This window comes from Alligator mississippiensis, chromosome 15 (genome assembly GCF_030867095.1).
Source record: "Alligator mississippiensis isolate rAllMis1 chromosome 15, rAllMis1, whole genome shotgun sequence".
Classification (NCBI taxonomy): domain Eukaryota; kingdom Metazoa; phylum Chordata; order Crocodylia; family Alligatoridae; genus Alligator; species Alligator mississippiensis.
In genome coordinates this window covers 13287070-13312846 of record NC_081838.1, presented here as the reverse complement: position 1 = coordinate 13312846, position 25777 = coordinate 13287070, and the positions used below count along the sequence as shown (strand labels likewise).

The 25777-nt window shown below is 53.4% G+C and overlaps 3 protein-coding genes across 3 annotated transcripts; all 3 read right to left on the bottom strand.

Moving 5' to 3' along the window:
* Window positions 1-538: 538 nt before the first annotated feature.
* LOC102559056 (protein MRP-126) lies at window positions 539-2654 on the bottom strand. Its single transcript, XM_006278518.4, has 3 exons — window positions 2547-2654; window positions 1780-1932; window positions 539-830 (listed from the first exon to the last, which is right to left on the bottom strand). The coding sequence occupies exons 1-3, from the start codon at window positions 2553-2555 to the stop codon at window positions 642-644; spliced, it is 351 nt and encodes a 116-aa protein (XP_006278580.2). The 5' UTR covers window positions 2556-2654; the 3' UTR covers window positions 539-641.
* A 14659-nt stretch (window positions 2655-17313) lies between these two features.
* Window positions 17314-19173, bottom strand: LOC106738243 (protein S100-A7). The gene is made up of 3 exons (XM_014595786.3): window positions 19088-19173; window positions 18158-18368; window positions 17314-17622 (listed from the first exon to the last, which is right to left on the bottom strand). The coding sequence occupies exons 2-3, from the start codon at window positions 18347-18349 to the stop codon at window positions 17458-17460; spliced, it is 357 nt and encodes a 118-aa protein (XP_014451272.1). The 5' UTR covers window positions 18350-18368; window positions 19088-19173; the 3' UTR covers window positions 17314-17457.
* Window positions 19174-22430: 3257 nt separating this feature from the next.
* Window positions 22431-24559, bottom strand: LOC132243313 (protein S100-A7-like). The gene is made up of 3 exons (XM_059718037.1): window positions 24443-24559; window positions 23280-23511; window positions 22431-22740 (listed from the first exon to the last, which is right to left on the bottom strand). Exons 2-3 carry the CDS (start codon window positions 23490-23492, stop codon window positions 22576-22578), a joined length of 378 nt encoding a protein of 125 aa, XP_059574020.1. The 5' UTR covers window positions 23493-23511; window positions 24443-24559; the 3' UTR covers window positions 22431-22575.
* Between the last annotated feature and the right edge of the window lie 1218 nt (window positions 24560-25777).

Sequence of the window (25777 nt, the reverse complement as noted above, 5' to 3'; positions counted from 1 at the left end):
AGTAGTGAGCGCTAACCCTGCGGGGACTTCTGTGTGCACGGCGCCTGAGCCAGACGGAGCTGCGGCCCTGCACAGAGCTCTTTGCATTCACCATCCTCAACACCTCCAGGGACCCCTGCACCCACTCATCATGACATCTGAATGGGAGGGGGGCTCAGGCAATGCCACACACTGAGTGTGGACCATGGAGCGTGGTCTTGCAGCTCCCTGGGGTGGCATGGACCATGGCTGGGGAGAAGGGGAGGCAGAAGGGCAAGGGGCTTACAGCATCTTAGTGATGTGGCAACAAGGAGAGGCAGGAAGGGGCATCAGAGGCAGACAGAGAGGGCCCCAGGCTTCTGCCAGGCCTCGCAGGGCAAAGAAATCTCCCTGAGATGGCTGCAGCTGCTGGAATTGGCTTATTCTCGGGGCCCTTCACGCTCCTCAGGGCTATCAAGCCAAGCTCTGTGAGTCCCAGGCTCCTGTTCTGCATGATGTTTCAGGGGGCCGGCTGGCCTAGTGTCTGGGCAAGCACAAATGGAGACTGGCATGCATGGGGTATTTGGAGCAAATCTTTATTATTTAGAGGCCAAATTGAACATCAGAGCCCATGAAGGGGAATCCCCCATGGGTTTGGGCCCCAGCTCATGATCCCCTCTGCTTTAGTGATGATGATGCTCATCCTGATGATGATGTTGGCCCTCTTCCTCTCCACAGTGGTGCAGGTGCTCATGGGTCGCGATGGTCACCCTGGTGATCAGGACCATGAACTCCCCAAAGCTCAGCTGCTTATCCTTATTCTTGTCCAGATCCTTGAACAGTGCATCAATTTCGCCGGGCTTGGTCTGGTTCTGCAGGAGGAGGAGAGGGGAAGGAGCAGCAGGATGAGTGAGTGGGCTCCTTGCACTCAAAGAAGCAATGAGAATGGGGTCAGACCGACAGCCTTCCCACCCCAACCTCAGACAGCCCAGGGAAGGGGACAGGCCACTGCAGACAGCCAGATAGGACCCAACCCCTTGGAGATCTATGGGTTAAAATCTTCCTTAGACACTAGGCAGACAAGTAATATCTTTTACTAGACCAACTAAGACTATCTTTTATTAAATGTGATAGCTTTTATTAGACCAACTAAATAGTTGAGAAATTGTTCTTTGCAAGTATTCAGGTACAAACACCCTTCTTCAGGCACACAAAGCATCCTTAGACACTAGGCACTTCTGGCCACTTGTCTCCTGGCTTCACCCCTCACTGCAGATGGGAACGAGTCTCCATCAGGTCTGTAGGTCAGGGTGCAAGGGAGGAGTCTTGAGCTCACTAGATGGGGATGCAGGAGAAGGAAATGCAGCCCTGGACACAATTAAGATGCTGTTCTAGCACTGGCTCACACCCAGCATTTGCTGCTGTGCTTTCTTTCTGCACTAGACCTTTCTGGGCATCATCTCCTCCAGAGCTGGGTTCTGGATTAGGACCTCGATCAGATTCCTGCACAAAAAATCACTTTCCATCTGGTGAGATGGGTGCTTTAAAAAAAAAGGAAAAGCAATCTCCCCCACGCCCCCTGTATCCTGCCCTGGGGGTTCCTATTTGGATTGCACGTCCCCTGGATCTCATAGTTCTCTGCAACCAGCTTGAGAGGCAATTCTGAGGGATTTGGGGTGGGGAGAGGAGGCAAGTGCAGGGGCAAAGCAAAGGGGACAGAACAGCTCCATTTCCTTGGGAGGGGGCTACACAGATTGACATTGCTGAGAATCTCCTCCCCACCAGGAAGCAAACAGCCAACCCCAAATGGATTTCACATACCTTCATGTAGTTTGGAAGCTGCTTTTCAATCAGTAGTTTCATCTCCATCTTGGTCAGGGTGTCAAAGTGCCCCACGCGCACTGAGTATTGATGGAAAATGTTAATGATCGTCTCAATGGCCTTTTCCAGCTCGGTCTGAGCATCAGGGCATTTCTGGCAAATAGCAAGGAAACAATTGAGCCAGATTAGCTATCAGCAGCAACCACCTCATTGCTCTGCAGGGAGGACTCATATGGCGGGGCAAACTTCTGCAGTCTGTACTCATGAAAGGTCTCTTGCTCTGAATGAGGAGAGCAGCTCTCTGCAGAGAGATGCATCAATTCCTCTCCAGGGCCCACAGATGTGCAGCACTGCAAGTCTGTTTCCAGATGCTGGGACAGAGCCTGAACTTGGCAAAGCACTGAGCACCCACTGTTTGGAAACGAGGCCCCTAAAAGGGGTTGCAAGCCGGGCAGCTAAAAACAGTGGTTCCCGAATACCAACGGGCTTCTCAAACCTCAGCCAAGGAACTCAAGCTGTAATCAGGCCTAGGCAGCTGTCAGAGCAGAGCACAGCAGGGCTTCTCGCTTCTCAGGGGGTGCAAAAATCAGCAATGCTATGTCTGAAACCAGCTCAGCAACAAATATCCTCCCTGCATAGCCCTGCTCATAGAGAGCCTGGAGAAGAAATGGGCAGGGAAGACCCCAGCCTCCCAGCTCCCCTGATGCTGCACACTCATGGCAAAGCCTTCACAAGAGACTGAGGAAGCCCAGATGGCTGGGACTCACCTTGCTCATCTTGGCAGAAGAGAGAGGTGCTGTAGTTGAGATGCAGTCTGGTCGGAGGGCTCCAGCGGAGATGCGGACTGCGTGGAGGGCTCCGGCTTTTATTGTATGTCCAGGGTCCCAGCCCTTTCCCTGATTATGCAATTTCCCCCCTTCCACCTGCCTGCAGCCCCGCCTCGCACATACCACTGCATTACTCAAGGCTTCAGGGCACTTCCTTAAAAAAAGTTTCCTGGCGCTTTTTTCCTCATCTCTTGGTTAGATTCTTCATGCTGCTCACGCCCACTCTGGGGCCCAGGCAGTGCAGTCCTACACCTCCAAGCTGTAAAACCACCTCATTGCGGTGGCTTCTTCCTGGTTGAGGACAAATGTTGCAATTGCTTTATATGTGGCAGGTCTATGGGGGGTATTGGCTCTGGATCATGCTGGCCTGGGCATGGGAAGCCAGGTGGGGAGGTCTGGGGAGATGTACATGCTCCTCTCTCACTTCCGGAAACCCCGGGGCTCAGTGTTACAAGGGCATCAGGTGTGAGCGGACAGGTTTGTACCCCTGGATAAATGCATGCCTGGATCATCAGGTGAACCTATGATTCTCAACCAGGGTGATGCACAATCCTTTCATGGGTGCCACGGGATGCCTGCCATGCCATAGTGGCACTGTGAGGTGTGCAAACCCCTATGGGGAGCTCACAAGAGAAACCCAGAGATGTCAAGTCGGAACCAGGGCGTCAAAAGCATCTGCCCTGCTGGGAGCTTGAGGAGCATTTTGCAAGAGGAGAATTCCTCATCTAGTGTTTTCCTGTAGACAAGAAGTGAGTGAAAGCCAAGAGCTGGCATTTCCCAAAGGGGCCTGGAATTGAACCAGGTTGGTTTCATTTCAGTAGGACTGAGATGCCCCGAGGCCCAGCCCTCCATGGGCACAATGGCATCTGCAATATGGGCAAATGTGGCAGTTAGCAGGGCAGAAGAGGGGTTCTAGCTGAGAGGGACTAGATGCAGCACCCCGGACTCAGGCCTTCCTCTGTGTCAGACGAAGTGCCTCTGTCAGACCCCGTCCTGGCTGCCAGCGGATCGGGGTGCTGTCCCCCACTGTAGGACACTGGCCAAGTCACCAAAGGCTGATTCTTTATTTCCCTGCCTTTAAATGAGGTTCGACTCTTTGCTTTACCAGCAGGACAGCATCTCTCTCGCTGCGAGCACAGGAAGTACCCAGCATAGTGTGTACGAACCTGAGCGCCGAAATGCTACAGAAATGCATGTAATTCCCATCTCTGAGCTGGCTGCCAGCAGCTCAAGCCAGTAATAACACTGTTCTCTCCATCCAAGCTGTTCCTGACCCTGGAGGAGCTGGGTGGAGCTATAAGGTTGGCTTTCATTATTTAAAAGGCATATCCATGCAGTTTGCCAGCTGTGGGCCAACCAGGGTTTGCAAAGAGGAGACCAGGATGCTCACTTGGATGGGCTTTGTATCGAAGAGGATAAAGGATTTTCGGGCTTCTCTCTCAGAATGGGGATCATCATGGTGAGGGGACTCAAGGACAGAACCCCAAAGGTATGGAGGTCTGAGTGAGTACCCCATCCCTGGTACCCAATGGCATAGAGTAAACACTATAACGGTGAAGCAATGCATGATCTCGCCTTGCAGCAGTGCTGACAGTTGACCCAGTGTGTGCTGCAATGGAAGTTTCCCAACTTCCTAGAGCCAGCATCCTCCTTTTAGAGACAGGGAAGTTGGAGATCACGTTCTGGCCACACCACTGCTCATGAAATAGCCTGCACTCTGCAACCTGCTTTTTTTGGTCTGAGCAGGATCCTGCCACTATTTAGCATCATCTGTTGGAAAGGAAACATCCCTTGGCACACCCGCAGCAGAAATCAACAGAGCCTTTCATAGAAAATGAGGGTGGGAAGGGACCTCAATAGGTCACATCTAGTCCAACCCCCTGCTCAAAGCAGGACCATCCCCAGCTAGATCATCCCAGTCTTGCATTGGTGCTTTCCTCCTTGAGCAGGAGCACTAGGGCAAGGATCACCATCCAGGAGTCTCTCTTGCCCCAACTCTGAAGGAAGCTGTAGGCATAGAGCTGGTTATTTGGTTTGGTGCTGGAGCATGGGGGTAGGAATGCATGCCCTAGCCTACATCAGCAATGGTCTACTGAAGCAACAGGTCAGCCCCCAGCAGGCAAGAAGCCCAGAGGTAATACTATTGGGCTCTTGGCAAACACCCCTGAGCAGCTGGGGATGAGGTTCAGTGCTGGCCTCTGTGCTATCAAAGCAGCACTGCACGCTGGCAGACAGCAGAGGGTCTATGCCATGTACTTGGACAGGCCATTTGGCATGGATGGGGCTCCTGATGCCAGAGATGTTCAGGACAGAGGGAGACTGGCACAGGCATCGGGACAAGCAGGTTTTGTCTCTCCCTCGGCTTAGTGACTGGAGCCGAAATAAGTCACAGACCTCCTCTCCTGGGGGCCTCTGTTTTCAGCCCCTTTCTGCAGGCCAGTGGGGCCAGGCAGTAATACCCCCTGCACCCAAAGTCAAGGCCTGGTTTTCCCAAGAGCTCAGTGCTTGTATGCACCCAGTGCCCACAGTCTCAGGATGACCTGGGATTTCTTTGCAATGCTTCCCCATGTAGGAATATGAGCACCTCCAGGCAGGGTCAGAGCCATGGCTGGGCTCTCCCAGCACCCTGCATTGAGCAGGGACTGGCCCTAGAGAGCGTGAGGAATGCTGTTCTCCCCTGCATGCCTCGTAGGCGTTGGCAGGCTCCGGTCCTTAACACCAGGGCGGTGCAAGGGCCCCAGCCCTGTCCTGAAGCGTGCGGCCCTATTGCACAAGGCAGCCCTGTTCCCTGCCATGCTGTCTGATAACCATTGCAGCAAGTGGTGCTTGGACTTTTCCACCTTTCAACGTGCCCTGGGTGGGTGGCGGAAGATTTTCTGGTGCAGCAGCATTCCTGGCAAGGCTGAACAGGCTGGACCCCGGCACGGCCAGCATGTCGGTCTCTCCACCCTCCCTGCAATTTTTCAAGCTCTTCCACTTGCAGTAGACATGATAAACACAGGGGAAGCTCCCCAGTGCTGAGGGGAGGCAGTTTGTCTCCTGCCAACTGCATCCCATGCCCACGCTCTCTTCCCCACCTATGGCGAGGCCGCAGCTGCAGGGCTTGGCACCCAAACGTGTCTCCAGCATGCTGCAGACTCGCCCCTGTGGGCAGCTGCACCCCAAGAAGGCCAGTGAGTCTGGACCGACCTCAAGGCTTCTCGCAGGCTGGCTGGTCTGGTGCCAGCTCCTTACAGGCTGGGTTTACAAGCACCTCAGCTTTCACCCCAGTCAAATCAGTCGTAATCAGTGGGCCCTGAGTGCAGGAACATCGGCCCCTGCACTCTGGTGCAAACCTGGCCTCTCTGGGGCCCCTCTCCTCATTCCCCCTGGCTCTGTCTTCATGCAGCAGCTGGCAGCTGGGGGTCCTGTCTGCAGACTAGCAGCAAGGCAGGATTGTTAAGAGCCGGAAATTAGCAACCTCTCCTAAATTCCCTGTGAGCTGCAGCCTTGGGAGGGTCTTCACAGCTATTCCAGGTCCTACAGAGGGGTTGGCAGCTCAGTGCCAGGGCTGCCTGCACACCTCTCAGGACCCACAAGCACAAGACAGGACCAGAGGAGCCCTTGCTGACTGGCCCATAGTCCTCCTCCATCCACCATGTCAGTGCTAGGACCACGAGCCAGGAAGGCTTTGAGGTTGAATTGTGGTGACAGACATCGGGGTTGCTTCCAAGAGCACTGTAACAGAGCACTATTACCAGGTCACCTCCCTAGTGTTAGCCTAAAACAAAGGCCTCTTGACATAAGTAGCTTGACTTTCCCAGCAACGAGCCTTGTTTCTGTAAAATGCAGCTTTTCTATGTCAGGGTGAATTAAGAATACTAAGAAATTGGTTAAAAACAGGAAAACAATGTATGGTCTTGGACAGAAAGGGACCATCTAAGGCAGGGCAAGCCATAGAGAACTGGCTGTTGAGTGAAGTGAACAACCATAGGCCATAAGTGAACAACCATAGGCAAATGATGTGTTCGGATAAGAAATGAAGTTCTATAAACAAGACAGGTATAAAATTGGGAAGTAGCTTGGATTCAATGGGCTGCCCACTCTGAAGACCCTCCACGCTGATCCTCGGACCGGGAGAGCCTACCTTGTGCAAGAGCCTAGACGTGAGAGCTGGGAACCCCCAGACAAGACCTCACAAGCTGATCAACCACTAATGTCCTGTTCATTATGTCTGAAGGAGGTGAGCGTGGATTTGTTGACTTGATTATATTGCAGTAGAAGTTATTCATAGTGCTATTTGTATTAGTTGCCCAGCTCTGGCCCAGACTTCCAGCTCCCTATAGCTGGTAGCAGCCCTGCAAGGAGCTCAGAAGTTGTCCAGGGGTTTCTAGAGCCAGGCAAGCTCTGCTCAGTGCAGACCACGCCACTGTTTTGCACAAGCCCAAGGATAATAAACTTAGCCTTTATGCTAAGCCTGATTGTCTGCAGACTTTCCTTACCTGGTAAAAGGCCCATGCATTGAGGAGAGTTGATCCTTTTTGTTTGATACACAGATGTAACACTAGGAAGGGCTCATGGGGAGAGAGGAAGGTCTAGAGAAGCCAAAGGAGAGTCTACAATCTGAAATCTACCCCTCTCACATTTTTAAGGATTAATTCATGGCTATTCTTTGACGGGCAATGAGCTTGTACTAGGGAAAGGGGATCTGTTGGTGCTGATTCTCAGCTGGCCCCAATCATCCTAGCTGTACCGTTGCCATTACCAACACTGAGAGGTCACAGCTGAGATCAGGGCCCCCGTTGTACTAGGCGCTGTATATACACCTAGGAAGAGTCTAGCCTCATCCCTGCCCCAAGGGGCTTCCAGGCTAAGCAGGCAAATAAAGGCAGAGAGAGAAGAAGCAACCAGCCTCAGATAGCCCATCGGGCCATTGGCAGCGAACCCAGGCGTCCTGCACCCCTGTCTCATTCGCTAGTCACTGAAACATGCGGCCTTATTAAAACAAAAATGAACCTTCCCTGGGAAGCAGAGCTGGGAGGGACAAGACAAGTAATGTACCCAGTGGAGCATGAGTGCTACAGGTTAATTATACATCAGAGGTGAGAGAAAGGACAGTCCTCTGCCTGAGCGTGTCTGTCGGCCCTCCTACATGCCTGGATCCCTAGAACAAATTGCCTGGTTGCATAAGCTGGGCCTCCACCACACATTTATGGTCTAGTTCCTTTTCTGCAGTGCGCCCTGCAGAGCCAGGGCCTGATCTCACAAGCCCCACACACGCAGATGTAGTAGCACATGCTGGAGGTTTCTGGAAAGGAGCCACATTTCCATCTTCCCACTTCCAGCGGGATTTCATATGCAAGAAGGAAAGAAATCTTTGCAAAAAAGGTCCAGCACCTGGGCAGCACACATTCACCACACAGCTGGCTTGGCTCTGAGCCTGCTGTCTTTTAAATCTCCGCTGCACCAGTTCATGCCCCATTCCAGAGACATGCATTGCTAATGAAAATCATAACACACCCAGTGCTGGCAATTCCTAACAACTGGACTCAGCCAGAAAAGTTTAACAGAACTTGAAGAGTTAAAGATTAAATGTATCCACCCAGTCCATCTCTGAACATTGCCCATCTCTATTCATTTCTCCCCCAGCTTTCCCAGCAGCCACTCCCCCAACCCTGCATTGGGCAGCTTTCCTGGAACGAGCCCTGGTGCTCGCACAAAGCTCCCCATTTTTAAGAAAGTCTTTATTATAAATGCCCAAATCAAGACCAGGCTAGATGAGAGACCCATGGATGTCTCTGGGCTAATGCTGTCTCCATGCTTGGTACTGGGGGGGCAATGTTCTGGGCAGCATTTGGTGCCTTTTCCTTGTTGTACAATCCTAGAAAATGTGGGTTGGAAGAAACCTCAGGAGGTCACATCTAGTCCAACCTCCTGGTCAAAGCAGGACCAGCCCCAATTATATCATCCCAGCCAAGCCTTTGTCTACCCGGGTCTTAAATACCTCCAAGGATGGATATCCCACCACTGCTTTGAGTTAATCCGTTCCAGTGCTTTACTACCCTTCTAGCGAGAGTTTTTCCTCACATCTATCCTAAACTTCCCTTGCTGCAACTGGAGCCCATTGCTCCTTGTTCTGTCATCTGCCACCACTGAGAACAGTCCAGCTCCATCCTCTTTGCAATGCCACTTAGGGAGTTGAAGACTGCTATTAAATTCCACCTCAGTCTTCTCTTCTGCAGACTAAATAAGCCCAGTGCCCTCAGCCTCTCCTCATATGTCATGTCCCCCAGCCCCTCAGCCATTTCCATTGCCCTCCACTGGACTATCTCCAATGTGTCCACATCCTTTCTGTAGTGGGGGGCCCACAACTGGACACGGGACTCCAGATATGGCCTCCCCAGTGCAGAATAGAGCTGATTCATCGGTATTCATTCTGCAGGTGACAGCAAAGGGTACAAATGCTTTGCCCAGCTATGGCCCATATGCCCTGCTCCATCAGAGATCTGCTCAGTGCAGACCACGTGCCATCTTTGCACAGCCCCAAAGACATGTAGGGACCAATTCATCCCCCAGCACAAGTGAGAGCAGCCTCAGGGCTGCTATAGCTGGGAGCAGCCCCGCAAGGAGCTCAGAAGTTGTCCAGGGGTTTCTAGAGCCAGGTATGCTCCAGTCCTTGCCTGGGACATCTGCCACAGCAAGACCTAGCCCTGCTTTCAGTTCATAGATATCATAGATTTCATAGACATTAGGGCTGGAAGGGACCTCAGAAGATCATCGAGTCCAGCCCTCTGCCTAAAGGGCAGGAAGTCAGCTGGGGTCATAGGATCCCAGCAAGATAAGCATCCAGTTTGCTCTTGAAGGTGTTCAATGAAGGCGCTTGAACCACCTCCGGTGGCAGGCTGTTCCAGACCTTGGGGGCTCGGACAGTAAAGAAATTCTTCCTTATGTCCAGCCTGAAACAGTCTTGTAGTAGTTTATGACCATTCAACCTAGTCATCATCCCTCGGGGCGCTGTGGTGAACAAACGTTCCCCCAGATACTGGTGGTCACCCCTGATAAACTTGTAGGTGGCCATCAGATCACCCCTGAGCCTGTGCTTTTCCAGGCTAAAGAGCCCCATGGCTCTCAGCCTGTCATCGTAGGGTCTGCTTCCCTGACCTCTGATCATGTGCGTGGCTCTTCTCTGGACTCTCTCAAGCTTCTCCACATCCTTTTTGAATTGTGGAGCCCAAAACTGGACGCAGTACTCCAGCTGCGGCCTCATCAAGGCCAAGTACAAGGGGAGAATGACGCCCCGGGATTTGCTTGAGAAGCATCTATGGATGCAAGCCAGTGTTTTGGTTGCTTTACTAGCCGCAGCATCGCATTGCAGGCTCACGTTCATCTTGTGGTCAATGATGACCCCCGAGTCTCTTTCTTCCATAGTGCTAGCCAGCATAGCACTGCCGAGCCTATAAGGATGCTGCGGGTTTTTCTTCCCAAGGTGGAGAACCTTGCATTTATCGGCATTGAACACCATCAGATTCTCGTCCGCCCACTTGCTGAGCCTGTCCAGGTCAGCCTGGATCACCCGCCTGTCTTCTGGTGTGGATGCTTTGCCCCAAAGTTTGGTGTCATCGGCAAACTTGGCCAGTCCGCTTCTGACTCCAGTGTCCACATCATTAATGAAGATGTTGAACAGTATGGGTCCAAGGACAGAGCCTTGGGGGACCCCACTGGTCACAGGACACCATGATGAGTGACTTCCATCAATTACTACCCTCTGGGTCCGACCCCGGAGCCAACTTTCCAGCCAGTGGATCATGGAGGACCCAAGGCGACAATTAGCCAGTTTCTCCAAGAGGCGATCATGGGAAACCAGATCGAAGGCTTTTTTGAAGTCAAGATATATGACATCAATCTCTTCTCCCTTGTCCAGGTGATAGGTCACCTGGTCGTAGAAGGAAATGAGATTGGTCAAGCAAGACCTACCCGCAACAAACCCGTGCTGGCTATCCCTTAAGATGTTGGCGTTGGCCAATCCATTAAGGATGGCCTCTTTAATAAACTTTTCTAAGATCTTCCCCGGGATAGAAGTCAGGCTAATGGGCCTATAGTTAGCCAGATCCACTTTCCTCCCTTTCTTGAAGATAGGCACCACATTGGCCTTCTTCCAGTCTTCGGGCACTACACCAGAGCACCAAGAGTTTTCAAAGATCCGTGCTAGAGGCTGGGCTATGATGCTCGCCAGCTCCTTGAGTACCCTGGGGTGTAGATTGTCAGGGCCGGCTGACTTGAAGGTATCCAGCTTCTCAAGATGTTCCTTCACGAAGTCCTCATTAATGGAGGCAAATTAAATCCATGCAAACTGTCACAACCCAAGGGTATGATTTTTGTTTGTGTGTGCTTCGGCACTGCTAAATTATTTCCCGCCACTCGTAGCTTTCTTTGCAGGGTGCATTTCTTAGTTGCAAAAGAGAAATGCACAGTGCAAGGAGTTCCCGCCATTCGTATACAAATTTGTGTCCCACTATTGGCCAGTTCTAAATTATTCCCACATGGCGGCTAGCGATTGGCTTGCTAGCCGTATAAGAGGCTTGAGCGGTTTCCGCCCAAGTTGGAGAACTCCGAGGAGAACCCCGCAAGGGAGGACTCCACAACCATCTGGAGGAGAACTTCATGTCTCGTGAAGATCTCTAAGCGCTGCGGAGCCTATCAGACCCAGCGTGTATCTCAAGAAGGCTATAGGGGTCTGATCAGCCTCTCGCCTCTCCCCGTCACCGCCTGATCCCTCGATGTATCCTTCCCTGCACGCAAGTTCCACGGAGCCTAGCAAACTTCGTGTGAGTGTATTCAGAGCTCTTTGCTTCGAGTTACTTTCTTCGGTTGACACGACGGGCTCGCGGTTTAGAGCTTTCAACCGGATGGGCTAGAAGGTTCACGGGAAGGAACTCTAGTCCGCCTCTCTTCTTTTCTGTCTGTAACTGCAACTCAAGCAGTTTTCCTGCCTGCACCGCGACCATCTTCGGTGTAAGTAAAATAATCTTAAATCAACCGCTAAGTGTCCGTGCCTAATTCTAGCGTGCCGCCTGCCTTCCCCGACCCGGCGTGTCCGGGCTGCTGGCCACAGCCCTCCGAGTGAAAAAAAAAACCCCGAGGGCCTCGGACAGCTCCCGGCCCGCACACAAACCACCGAACAATAACCCCACCATGTCCCAGACTCTGCAACGAGCCTGGGACATGGTGTACACCAATAACAGCCCCCAGGGCTGGGAGAGGCTGGGTAGGGCAGGGCCAGGCAACAAGTCCCAGCATGAAGCACTCCCTGGGTTTCTTGCTGTTGCCTGTGGATCCTGTTTGTTCAGTGTGTGCACGTGTGATGTCAAGAGGAAGCAAAGCTGTAAGAGGATTATAGGGGCCTGGCTGGAGCGGGAAGCCGGGGCCAAAGGCAAGGGCGGGGAGGACACAGAAGGAGGCAGTTGAATCGAAGGACATGGGATGCAGCAGCCCAGCTCCTACATCGGTCCCAGGCTGCATCGCCTGCAGCACAGCACAGATCCAGACCCACAGCATCCAGCACATCCTCAGACTCCCGGATGCTGGGGCCAGTTCTGTGGCAGTCCAGGCCCTGGAGCAGTGTAGCAAAGGCACTGGGAAGGATGAGCTCGAGCTCCTCCCAGCTCCCCCAGGCCAGGGGAGTTTCTACCCATGAGGCCCTGGAAAGAAGCTGTAGGGAGCCAAGAACCAGGCCTGCAGAGGAGGGGCCTAATCCTGCCGAAACCCAGGTCCCAGGCACATGACACAGGAGGTGCAGAAAAGCCTGGTTTTTGATTTTTCACAAAATCCACCCCTCTTTGATGCAGTCCCTAATCTGCCTGCGCTCCACTCCCTCCTGTGTGTACATACAGCCCCGAGCACAGTGAGGCGCTGGTCTCAGGCAGTACCACTCAAAGCCTCCCCAATGCAGGTAACACATAAGAGGCCTGATGCTAGCAGCTGGCTTCTCTCTGCCATTCAGTTGCTTTCAACTTTTCCCGGTGCAGCCACATCTTGCAGGTTGCCAGGCTTGGTGCTTTTGTCACACTCCTTGCTTGTGAAACTGCCCTTGTGTAACACTGCAGGGGGCTGTAAAAGCCCCCACTCCACCCAAAAGGCTACGGTCAGGACTTGAGCAACCTGCTGAAGACAGCTGGACACAAAATAGCCCTGGGTAGAGGGTGGAGAAGGATCTTAACTAGGCCCTGTCTAGCCAGCCAGCGTTGTAGCGCAGTCATTGTAATCCCAAAAGTGGTGTGACTCTTGGTTAAACTTCTAAGGGTGTGACTCATCCTCACTGGCGGGCATTAGCTAATCCACAAGCAGCCTTCCAAGATCTGGGTTGTTGCAACTGGACTTAAAAGATTAAACAAGAGCTATGACAAAGCTCTCTATAACACCAGGAAGCTGCTGCAACCGGCTTTCACAATGTGTTTACTAGGGTGTAATGCCAAGGATGGATACCGCAAGCAGGCCTACACAGTTGCACCGAGTCCAGACCAGGGGCAAGAGATTTGAGGCGTTAGAGCTGCAACTTTAACTTTGGGGCTGTCAGTTTTAATAAACCTGTTTAGTTTAGTGAGGATTAAACCCCCATCATATGTACAAGCGCCCTAAGGCTCCAACTCATTGGATTCCTTGCACTAAAGGATTTTACCCAGCCACACACCCTTTTGCCATGCCCGTATTCTAGCAAAGTGATGCAAAATCATTAGCTGTAGAAGTAATAAGCTCGGGGAAGAGGATTTGAAGGGATAGGGTGGATTCACTGAGAGCTTTCGAAATGATCCCACCAAGTGCAAGGTTTTGCATGGCCATCATTGAGAGACTTTCTGGCCTTGTGACAGAGGAAGCCAAAGCGGGGAGGTGTGTCTGCAAAATCTTCTTATTTTTATTACCTGTTTTCTAGAGAATAAAATCCATGTCTCAGCCAGCTCCCCCCATTGGCCTACACGCGGGGGCTCTGAATCGGCCTAAGCCCTGTTCCTCTGATGCCCTGCATTCGTGCTTAGGCTGCTCCAAGTCACTGGCATGACAATTCCTTCCATGCGTCCAGAAAAATCAGTGCAGGAGAAATTAGATGAACTTCCATGGATTTCCGTGGATTCACAAGTGAACCCAAGCGGCACCTGGTGGTGCAATAGTGGCAAAGCAGGGAAAATCATGTTTTCAGGCATAAGTCAGATCCACGTTACAAATTAAAAACGATAAAAATAACTCTCGTAGAAGAAATTCCAGAGCTAAAAATAAAACGTGTCAGAGGTGTTTTAAACTGCCACGGTAAAAAAAATCTAAAACGATAAAATCAGCAGATAACATGGATACACAGATGCTATTTAGCTAGCTTAATGGCGATTTTTGTCACGTGGACACAGGAAAAGCCTAACATGGAAACAGGAGAGGTGTTATGTGGACAAGCGCCCTATCTGACATTGCCCAGCAGAGCAGCTCATTCTGGCACATCTCAGAGGGCTGAGGGTGCATGGGGGGATAGAGGCAGAGGACAGATCCAGCCGTTTCAGCAAACTCCCTTCTGCCGGCAATTTGTTCAGATCCTTCCCGCTAAGCTCCATCCTGCACTCCTCGCAAAACTGATTCTGTTGGGAGCCTCGTTAGTGGAGCCAATCCAGGTTGGCAGATGGACAGCACTCACATCTGGGCAGCAGAGCACCATGCTATGGGGGTCCCTCAGCTGAGCCCCCGGCTCCTAGGCCATGGGGAGGGTGTTCGCAGGTAGCTGGGTGCATTTTATAGCCCTGGCAGGATGACACCACAAATATCCCTGGCCCAAAAACCCAACCGGACTTGTCCATGCAACCCAGCCAGAGACTGTCTCATAGTCACCCCCTCCCTGGCTCCAGCAGCGCACAGATAAAATGCGGCACCTGGCTCTAGTTACTCAGAGGACATTCGAGCAGTCCTAATCTCAGGCCTGGTGCCCCGCAGGCTGCCCATCCCCTGCGTCTCCCACAATGGCTGAAGCCGCGCCAGGAGGCTGAGATGGAAAGCATCAGTGGGGGCGTCTCATTCACCACCCCCAGGCAGGGAGCAGATGTCAGTGGTCAGCAGCACTGAGTCCTGCCAGGAGCCTGGCCACTGAGACCTGGGTGTGCAGCTGTCTCTGCCACAGACTGGTGCTGGGCCCCTGGGCATGCTCCTTCATCTTCCCTGTGCCTCAGCCTCCCCTCTCAGAAGCCCTTCCTTTCTCCCAATCAATTTAGACTAAATTCCTCAGGGAGGCAAATGTTTCCTGCTGTGGGTTTTTGCCGCATATGGAGAGAGGCTCTCAGCCAGGGTAGGGGCTTCCCTCACCCTAAGCATGTGCTGTACCAGACATTATACTCAACGGGGGTAAGAGGCAGAGGGAAGGTGAGCTACTCTCCATGCCCCTAGACCCCACAAGAAAGCCTGTCTGTCTTGTCTGATTTCCTGGTGCCGCTACACTAGACTGCCAGAGCCAGCTGCAGGTGCGGGGCTGCACACTCAGGGCTTGCATGCCAGGTCCCTCAGCCAGGAAGCAGCCCGCTGATGTGCACATTTCCTGACACAGGCCAGCGCTGCCTGCAGCTGAGCTGCTCCTCTCCCTCGCAGGCCTTGCTACACCGCTGTGCTCTGATTCAGGGAAGTCTCTGCTTTATCTGTGCAGAGATGACACACGGCACTGACTTCCCCTGGCCTGCCCGGAGTGGTCTCGATGGGGGAGAGCAGCATGGTGCTGCCCGCTTACCTTCTGTGCATCCGGTACCACAAGCCTGGGGACCCCCTGGTGCAGCCCAGCCAGGGGGGGCCTCCAGGTTTTCCCACAGTCCCAGGGGTCACACGAGCTGGGGTGCCAAATGCCACCCCCTTCCAGGGGGTTCCATGGCAGGGGCATTATTAAAGCCATGGATGCTGGTAGGATCGTGTCCTGCTCTCTCTCCAAGTGGCCGGGAGCTGCCCAAAGCAGTGAGCCCAGCGCTTCTGCATGGAGAGAGCAACTGGGCTATTGCTGCAGCTCAGGACTGGCTGTGCGGGATAGGGAGCTCTTAGCCCCCCTCTGCTTCCAGCCGGCCGAGCCTAGATCTGTGGTTTGTGGTGACACTGAGGTCCTTGGCATGCAAGTGCCTGGCATAAGCTATGCCCCCAGGGCCATGCAGACATTAGAGCAGCCTCCAGCGAGACAGTGTAGGCCTGGAGCTGAGCCATGCCCTCCAGCAGCAGACATCCTCAGGCCTGGGTGTCTTGGCCAACTGCAGCATACTGCAGACTACATACCCAGATGCTGCATTCGCCTTTCTGGTGCTGGGCCCAGGCCCATTGCTTCCACCAGGCAGCAGCAGCTGAACGTTGGGTCCTGGTGCGTTGCATCTCCCCAGGTATTTGCAGCCTGAAGTGGGGGAAGCAGCTTGCTGGGGTGAGAAGAAGGCTGTGAGCCTGCTGGGGCAACTCTGGGTGCTTTGCAGCAGAGCCCAGCAGGGGATGGAGGAAGCCTGGACAAAATGACCTCCCCTGCATGAGGGTACCCCTGCGGGGGTCCAGGCCTTGGAAGTGGGAGCAAATTGCACCAAACACAGGCAGAAGGACCTCACTCGAGGCAGCTGGGAGAGTGTCAGAATCCCTTAGGACTGGTCAAGGGTTTCCTCTTGATTACTTCCAAAATGGATGCACCCCTCCATTCCTTTTTGCTCCATATGTTAGGGGGTTTTAAGCCTTCGCCAAGGCACTGAGTGCTGGCTGCAGCCTAGGTTGGGGATTTGGACTGGGCAGTGCCAGTGCTCCTGCTGGGGCATAAACCCTCTTCCCCTCCACTCAGGGTCAAACCCACTCTGCATTTGGGGTCAGGAAGGAAATTCCCCCCCCCCCCTTCGGTCACATTGGTATAGATGGGGGAGGAGGAGTTTGCCTTCCTCTGTAGTGGGGTCACGGCCTCCTCTGGGGTGTATTAACAACCTTTAATAAAAGATGGACACTGGCTGCCTCAACCCCCCTGCTTTCCTGGTAGCAGGAGCAGGCGAGATGTCTTGTGCTGTGTCAGGGGTGACGGTCGGATTAAAGGATGGATTTGTCCGGGGTGGTTCGGACAGGACTGATCCTGCCTCAGGCAGAGGTCAGACTCAATGGGACCGCCACAAGTCCCTTCCAGGATCCTCTTTGATCCTGTGTTTTGCCCCCCACTCCCAGGAGATGCAGCCTTTGGTCTCAGCCTAGCTCTCAAGTATAGGCTCCAAGGGGCCCCAGGCTGCAGCTCAGCTTTGCCTCCCTGGCTGCATTGCCCTGTGATGGCATCAGATCTGTCCGGGCAGGAGCAGCTTTGTGATCACAGCTCTACCGACTGAGTTCACTCTCCGGGCTGTGGCTCCCTGCCACCGGCGAGTGGAAGCCATTGATGGCTGAGCATGGACCCATGCACTGCAAAAGGCCCCCTCACCCCAGTGCCCCCCACTCCCATGTAGCCCTATGCAGATCTTCAGCCCGTGCACTGGTCTCCTCTGCCCCACAGCCCATCTCACCACTCCTGCTATCCTGTGTGGGCTCACAGCCACCCGCTGCAGGGGCTGCCCAATGCCCCATGCCCCAAGGCTGCAGGCAGGGTGGGAGCAATGCCCTGCTCTGGACCCAGGGATTGACCAGGCCTCCTGGGCTAAGCTCCCCCCAGCCCCATTGCCCCGGGGCATGTAGCATGATCCAGCCATGCTGCAAGAGGGAGATGGGCAATAACAGCACAAGCAGGGGGTTTCAACAGCAGCTTTATTGTCTCACATCAGGCCCCTGTGGGCAGACAGGCACAGGGGCCACCGAGCATGGGAGATTTCTGCAGGGGGGGCAGAGTCATTGGGTCCAGGGTCTCGTCCAGGCCAAGGCTGCACTTGAGGCTTTAGTCTTGGTCTGGGCCGCAGCGGTCATCTCTGTGGCTGATGCGGTGGGCGTCGTCGGTCAGCATGGCCAGGATCTTAGTGAACTCCTCAAAGCTCAGCTTCCTGTCTTGATTCATGTCAGTGTCTCTGAAGAGCATTTTGATGTACCCAGGTTTGTCCCGATCCTGGAAGTGGGAAAAGCACCTGTGAATCACAGCTCCCCATGGGGGGTCGCCTAGGATAGCATGTGACCTCGCTCACTGGCAGCTGGCAGCTGGCAGCTGGGGGAAGGTAGGCACCATGGGGCTGGGCATTGGTCTTCATGGCAGAGGTCAAAGGCACCTGGTTTCCTTGGAGTTGGCAACTGGGGCCTGAAACCAGAGCATACCTGGGCCCCGTCCCCTGAGAGTAAACCCCAATCTGGCCTGAACCCAGACACACGGGGAGTATCCCTGCTGCCAACCTATCCCCCCACCCAGCCCACCTCTAGCTGCCACAGATGCTCTGATGAACCTGGGGGTCTTAGAATGGGCCAAAAGGGCATTTGGGTGAGAGGGAGATGCATGCAACTGTTTGAGATGCCAAGCAAAGATAAGTCATGTGGCCCAGGCTACATGGCACTGAGCCCCCACCCCTCTGCTATAACCCATGCACCCAGTCATTGCACCCTTGCACCCAGCCCTGCTGCCCTGCCCCAGCTGCCTGCCCCGTGCCACTCACGCAGGCTGCCAGGAAGGTGGGTGCCTGGCACTTTAGGAACTCATTCAGGTCCTTCAGACTGAGGAAGTCATCCTTGCCCTCCCTGGCGCTGTACCGGTGGTAGAGGTTCACGATCATTTCGAGGGCGCTTTTCAGGGTGCACCCATGGTGGTGCATGGACACTGCCGTGGAACTGTGTGTGTCCTCAGACATAGTTGGGTGCTCAGGAGACCTGGGAAGACCAGCAGGGAAAGGCACTTGAGCCTCTGGGCACCAGCCATGCTCCATGCCAGGGGCAAAGCCTGCACCCCAACCTCCCCTCCCCACACATAGGCCCATGCGGACTCCTCCTAACTGAGCCTCTGCCCAGCCATGGTTGGAGCAAACGGCTGTTAAGCATCTGCCTGCAGTTTCACCTCAAAAGGAAAGGACTCGGTAATACTGAACGTGCAGTGGTTCTCACAGGCACTGCATTGTACAACCCAGCCTTGCCTGGGTAATTTTAGCTTCCTCTAAGATGCGTCTCATGCTTATCCCCTCAGAGGCATTCAACCTGGCAGCTACACAATGCACCACTGCTCTGTTCTGTTCCCCGCTCCTGGGGCACTAGCTGCATTGATGGTCCAGGGGTGCAAAAAGGCCTGGGGTTTGTACGACTGCAATGCACATTACAATGATGATGTGCCAGGACCCCAGCCTCGCTGCCCCTTGCATTCCTCTGCTGATAGGAACCGTCACTTATTTTCCATGAAAGGAACCAAAACCTCCCCATGATTCCTCAAGAGCAAAGACCCTGTCCTACCCCCAGCCTCAGCTGCACACTCAGCTCTCTGTCCTCCAGCTACACCATGCACATGCACAACAGGTATTAAAAAGGACATGCCAGGCATCCTTCTTTCCACTTGCAAGGCAGAGAACAAGGGTAAAAGAGCTGATTAGAAACAGACTGACCTGGGTCTGGAAAGGATTCACACAGGTGAGCAGAGGTGCTGTAATGAGCCACCAAGCCCAGCCAAGCTTTTATAGGCACCTTGGGCTCCATTTCATCAGCGATTGTGACATCCTAGGTGCGTGCTGCAACCTGATTCAGTCCCCCACCAGCACAGGAAATCACCAAATTAGTTCCTGATTTGCTGGAAGCGGACGCTCCTCCTGGAATCACTTGATCCGCATCTCCCACAAGTTGCCAAGCAAGCCGTGATTTCCAGCTACACCCTTTCTGGGATCCCAGGACATGTTGCAGCTCTTTTAGAAATTGGCATCTTGAGAACATTCCAAACCAAGTGTTGAAACCAACCCACCCACGTCTCTGGGTGTATCCAAGCAGGGAGAAGACGGCATGGCCTCCTTGGGATGGGGGTCTTTTACTTACTGTTCTCTCAACCCCTTGCTAAAACGGCTTGTAGTTGACTTGAGTACTTGGGTGACTCCTTTCCAGTCAGCAGTGGAAAATCTATCCGACTGCACACCGGCATCTGCTTTCATGCACTGGATTCCTCTCCCAGCTGCCCAACGCTGAGAAACTCAGGTGTGCACTCACATATGGTGTGGAAGCACACACCTGCTACCCAGTGCCCAGTGAGCTGCTGCTGGGGGCATCGGCTGAGCTGAGATCCATGCAAGATTTGGGGGGCAGGGTCTGAAAGCTTCTGAATGGGTTTTTAACCTCTTTCATTTCAAGACAAATTAAAAAACCAGCGGCCTGTTTTTACCAAACCATCTGCAAACCGGATTACCAAACCATGTGTGTTCTCAAACGATGCTCCAGGCAAAACTGCATGATTCTGGGGGGAAGGAGCCGTCTGCCTTTGCCATTTTCAATTCAACAGTTTCCACAGCATGGAAGTGCCTGTCTGATCTAAGACATCCACCCAAATCTTTGGCCCCAGCCAACATCCACCCACAGATTTTTACAGGTGACCAAAATCTCCCCAAGAGGGAAGAATAATTCAAATGCTTATTGTGGTGGCTGGTTCTCTGGAGATCTTTTCTATGGACCTTGCTGGTCCAAGAGGGGCTAAAGATCAGTGTTTGCTTGGCTTGTGATTCTCTTTTGTTCTTCATACATGATGGTCATGCAGATTCTGGGGGATACAAGACTGAGCCATGAGTTTCATCTGTGTTCCCACAACTTGGATTGGGAAAACAAAGATCTAAACCAGACAGAAACATCTCATCCAGTTCATCAGTGATTTGGCCTTTCATTGGTGAATGTTTGGTAACCTCACGCTGGTTGACTCAGTTGTTTTCTCTCCTATGTGAGTGCTCCCAAGAAGACGCTATAATAAGATATAAATGTTCATTGTAGGTTCTAGGAAGAGGGCAGGGAACAAAAACAGCCCAAGTGTAACTCAGTCCTGCTTCAGGACATTTCACTGTGCACTGATCCCAGCACCAGGGAGCGGTTGTACCACATGGATTTGGGGCCTCCTGACTCATCCCATTGTGTCTTTGTCTTGTGTTGCAGCTGGGACAGCGATGTTGGTTACCTGACCCTACATCCTTGTTCCTGGGCCGGGCTTGGAAAGCAGGACCTGGCAATACAACGCTACCCCACTTACTGCCATTCATCCTGCCACCTTGCTGCATTGTCAGGCACAGACTCATCAGCTCCACCTCTTCTGCTGCAAGCACCTGCCCCTTTCCAAGGGCCCGATTCTCCAAGCGCCAGATGCAGGCTGGCATCCAGGGGTGGTAAAGGCCATCACTGCCTCTCAGAGCCATGCTCTGCACCCCAGTGCAGGGCGATCTTGTCACCAGGACTGTATGAGCCCCCCTCAAGCCTGAGTATGAGCTATTCAGACTGTCGCTGCTTTGGGATCCCTCAAATTCCCATGTGGATCCTGGCATCCTATAATGTTAGTGTTGTTCCTATTGACTTTGCCAAAGGCAGATGATGCTAAAGTGTATTGCAACTCTCTGGCCCAGTGGAAGGCAACGATGCCTGACTGGAAGTCTCTGGTGGATCTGACTCTCCGATCAGGAAAGGACTGGAGACAGGGGATGCTCCCACATGGGCTGTGGGAAATGATGGAAAGATGCGTCAGATGACATTAACCCTTCAGGAAACCTGGACACTCGCCCACCGCTGCACCAAGGGAGCACAGCCAGTAGCATATCCCAGTAGTGTGTTGGATGGACAAAGCAGAGGTCTAGTTTGACTGTGCAGTCAGACATTTTCCATGGGAAGATCCCTCTTGGCCAGCCCTCCCCAGCCCCCACTTCTCTTGTGCCTCATCCCCAGCTTCCCCTCACCGTGACAACCTTCCTTCCCAGCCCAAATTGTCCCTGTGTTTGTGCAATTTTGGGGGTAGTCGTGCTGCTTGTGAAGTGGGTTTTTAGAGAGCAAGCAGAACAGGCTGCCAGGCTCCACACATGGGATGCAGCTTTCTTGTGACCAGCTCGGGTTGATCTTCTATCCTTGCCCATGGACCTTCACAGCTCTGGGGTCCATCAGCCCCCAGTTTCCCTTGGGATGGCATCCCAGGCTCAGATGACTCTCAGAACATGAATCTCCCCAGAACGGAGAGGCTTGTTTGCAGTTAAAATTAATTACCTCTGGCAAAAAGCCTTTTTTTTTTCTCCTGACTTCGTGCCTACTGGAAGCCAGAGAGGACAAGCGTGTTGTGACCTGCCGATCTGTCACCCGAGGCAATCACAAATGATATGTTTATTGCATAAGCCGAATGTTAATTGCCTTTAATGAGCAAATATAATGATCCAAATTTGCATATCTACCTAACAATACCTCCTCCTCACCTCTGACACCGTTTGTTCTTTAACCACCCCATTTGAACCTGGACTAGTGCATCCCTTTTAGGGAGCTCTCAGTTCCCAATTGACAAGAGATGGGACCTTCATGGCTGGAGGAATCTCCCACGCTGGCTGACACACCAGCGGAGACCCACCTGCCGGCTTCTCCTGCATTGGTTTGAGCTGCTTATGCAGGCACCCTGGGGTCCGCTCATACCTGGGACTCCCACCTGCTGCCACGATGAGCTTGCTGATGTACAGCCTGCCCCTCCACGGGCTCTTGGGTCCCTGAGTGTCTTTCCCTTACCAAGAACCATCACGTGGGGCGCTTGTAGACTGTATAAAGGAAACCCCATGTGCTAGGCTAGAAATTAAATCCAGGGGGAATATGAACCCTCTCTTTCTAAGGTAGGGGCCCAATGCCTGCTTTTGGGGGCCAGGATCCCCCCAGCTCCCCTCGGGGTGCAACAGCTCCACTGCCCCCGCCGTGCACATGTCTGCACTGTGGGAAGGGGAAGGCAATAAGAGCACAAGCAGGGGGTGGGTTTCAACAGCAGCTTTATTGTCTCACATCAGGCCCCTGTGGGCAGACAGGCACAGGGGCCTCTGAGCATGGGAGATTTCTGCAGGGGGGGCAGAGTCATTGGGTCCAGGGTCTCGTCCAGGCCAAGGCTGCACTTGAGGCTTTAGTCTTGGTCTGGGCCACAACGGTCATCTCCATGGCTGATGCGGTGGGCGTCGTCGGTCAGCATGGCCAGGATCTTAGTGAACTCCTCAAAGCTCAGCTTCTTGTCTTTATTCATGTCAGTGTCTCTGAAGAGCGTTTTGATGTACCCAGGTTTGTCCCGATCCTGGAAGTGGGAAAAGCACCTGTGAATCACAGCTCCCCATGGGGGGTCGCCTAGGATAGCATGTGCCTTCGCTCACTGGCAGCTGGCAGCTGGGGGAAGGTAGGCACCATGGGGCTGGGCATTGGTCTTCATGGCAGAGGTCAAAGGCACCTGGTTTCCTTGGGGTTGGCAACTGGGGCCTGAAACCAGAGCATAACTGGGCCCCGTCCCCTGAGAGTAAACCCCAATCTGGCCTGAACCCAGACACACGGGCAGCACCCCTGCTGCCAGCCTATCCCCCCACCCAGCCCACCTCCAGCTGCCACAGATGCTCTGATGAACCCCGGGGTCTTGAACTGAGCCAAAAGGGCTTTTGGTTGGGAGGAAGGTGCATGCAGCTATTCCTGAGATGCCAAGCAAAATCAAGCTGCGTGGCCCAGACTAAGTGGCACTAAGCCCCCACTCCTCTGCTATAGCCCATTATAGCAGGGCTGGCAGCACTTGAGGCATGACCCAGAGCCCTGTGGCCATGCCCCAGCCCTCTGCCCCATGCCACTCACGCAGGCTTCCAGGAAGGTGGGTGCCTCTCTGTTCAGGAACAACTTCAGCTCCTGTTGGTTGAGGGTGTCGTTCCTGTTCACACTGCTGCTGTATCTGTGGTAAATTCTCACAATAAGTTCGAGGGCGGTCTGCAGGGTACAGTTGGGGTCGCACTCAGATGCAGGCCTGGGGCTGGGCCTGGGCATGGGTATAGTCACAGGCGATTCAGACATGGCTGGATGCTCGGGAGACCTGGAAAGATGAGCAGAGAAAGGAACTAGAGCATGTGAGGCATCTGAGCCTCAGGGTACCAGCCATGTCCCTGGGAAGCTGCAAAGCAGTTCCTGGCCCATGCAGTCGTCAATGAAATCGGAGAAGGCAGAGCTTGCACCCCCAACCTCCCCCATGCATAGGCCCACACGGGCCATGGCCGATGGCTATTAAGCATCTGCCTGTAGTTTTGCCCCAAGAAGAAAAGACTTGATAGCAGTAAACCTGCCACAGGTCTCGCAGGTGCTGCACTGCATAGCCCTGCCCCACCCCTGGTAATTTCAACCTCCTCTGAGACATTGTTCATGCTTATCCCCTCTGAGGCATTCGACCTGGCAGCTACACATAGCACCACCGCTGTGCTCCATTCCCCGCTCCTGGAGCACTAGTCACGGATGGTCCAGTGGTGGAGGGCTGGGCTTTATTCCCACTCTGCCACACACTCTCTGGCTCACCTTGGCCCCATCCCTTCATCTTCCTGGGCCTTAATCCTCTACCTGTGAAACAGAGATGAGACGCTTTTCCCTGCCTTGTTTAGTTTGGTGGTGAGCCCTTGGCGTCAGCCCTGTCTTTTATTATGAGAACTGCCCGGCATCATAGGACCTGTGGGTTTTATGGCTGCAATGCGCATTACAATGATGATGTGCCAGGACCCCAGCCTCACTGCCCAGCCTTGCATTCCTCTGGACAGGAACCATCACTTATTTGCCATGAAAGGAAACAGAGCCTCCCTGTGATTCCTCGGGAGCAAAGAGCCTTTCCCACCCCTGCCTCCGCTGCACGCTCTGCTCTCTGTCCTCCAGCTCAACCAAGCGCAGGCTCAACGGGTATTAAAAAGGATGTGCCGGGCACCCTTCTTTCCACCTGCAAGGCAGAGAACAAGGGTAAAAGAGCTGATTAGAAACAGACTGACCTGGGTCTGGGAAGGATTCACACAGGTGAGCAGAGATGCTGTAATGAGCCACCAAGCCCAGCCTAGCTTTTATAGGCACCTTGGGCTCCATTTCATCAGCGATTGTGACACCTCAGATGCATGAAGCGACCTGATTCAGTCACTCACCGCACAAGAAATCACCAAAATAGTTCCTGATTTGCTAGTAGAGGACACTCCTCCCAAAATCGCTTGTTCTGCATCTCCTATAAGTGGGCTGTGATTTCCAGCCACACCCTTTCTGGGATCCCAGGACATGTTGTAGCTCTTTTAAAAACTGATATCTTGAGCATGTTCCAACCCGAGTATTGAAACCAATCCGCCCACATCTCCAGGTGTATCGGAGCAGGGAGAGGAGGGCACGGTCTCCTTGGGATAGAATCACAGAATCATAGAAAATGAGGGTGGGAAGGGACCTCAGGAGGTCACATCTAATCCAACCCCCGGCTCAAAGCAGGGTCATCCCCAACTAGATCATTCCAGCCAGGATTTGTCGATCCAGGCCTTAAAAATCTTCAAGGATGGAGATTTCACCACCTCTCTAGATAACCCATTCCAGTGCTTCGTAATATCCAACCTAAACGTCTCTTGCCGCAACTTGAGCCTGTTGCTCCTTGTTCTGTCATCTGCCACCACTGAGAACAGTTCAGCTCCATCCTCTTTGGACCCACCTGCAGGGAGTTGAAAGCTGCTATCAGGATGGGGGTTCTTTACTCAAGTTTCTCTCAACCCCTTGCTAAAACAGCCCGTAGTTGAGCTGAGTGGTTGTATGACTCTTTCCAACCAGCAGTGTCTGTACTTGTGGCTCAGTGTGCACCATTGACAGAGCTAAGGCCTTTTCCCAGGGGCACTTCCACAGTCTGCTAAAATGTCTTGAATTCTGCTTCAGTAGAGGCCAGAGGTCCTGGGTGCATGCTCCTAGAGAACCGTAACATCATAGAGGGTTGGAAGAGACCTCAGGAGGTCACATCTAGACCAACCCCCTGCTCAAAGCAGGCCCAGCCCCAACTACATCATCCCAGCCAAGGCTTTGTCTAGCCAGGTTTCCAAAACCTCCAAGGATGGAGACTCCACCACAGTAGAGTTTCATAGTAGCTAGGGTCAGGAGGGACCTGAACAGATCATCTAGCCTGACCCCCTGCCACAGGCAGGAATGAATGCTGGGTTCACAAGACCCTAGACAGGTGATCGTCCAACCTCCTCTTGAATTTGCCCAAGGTAGGGGCGACCTCCCTGGGAAGTTGGTTCCAGAGTTGGTTCCTAGTGAGAAGGTTTTTCCTAACATCCAACATAACTTTCCCTGCAGCAGCTGGAGCC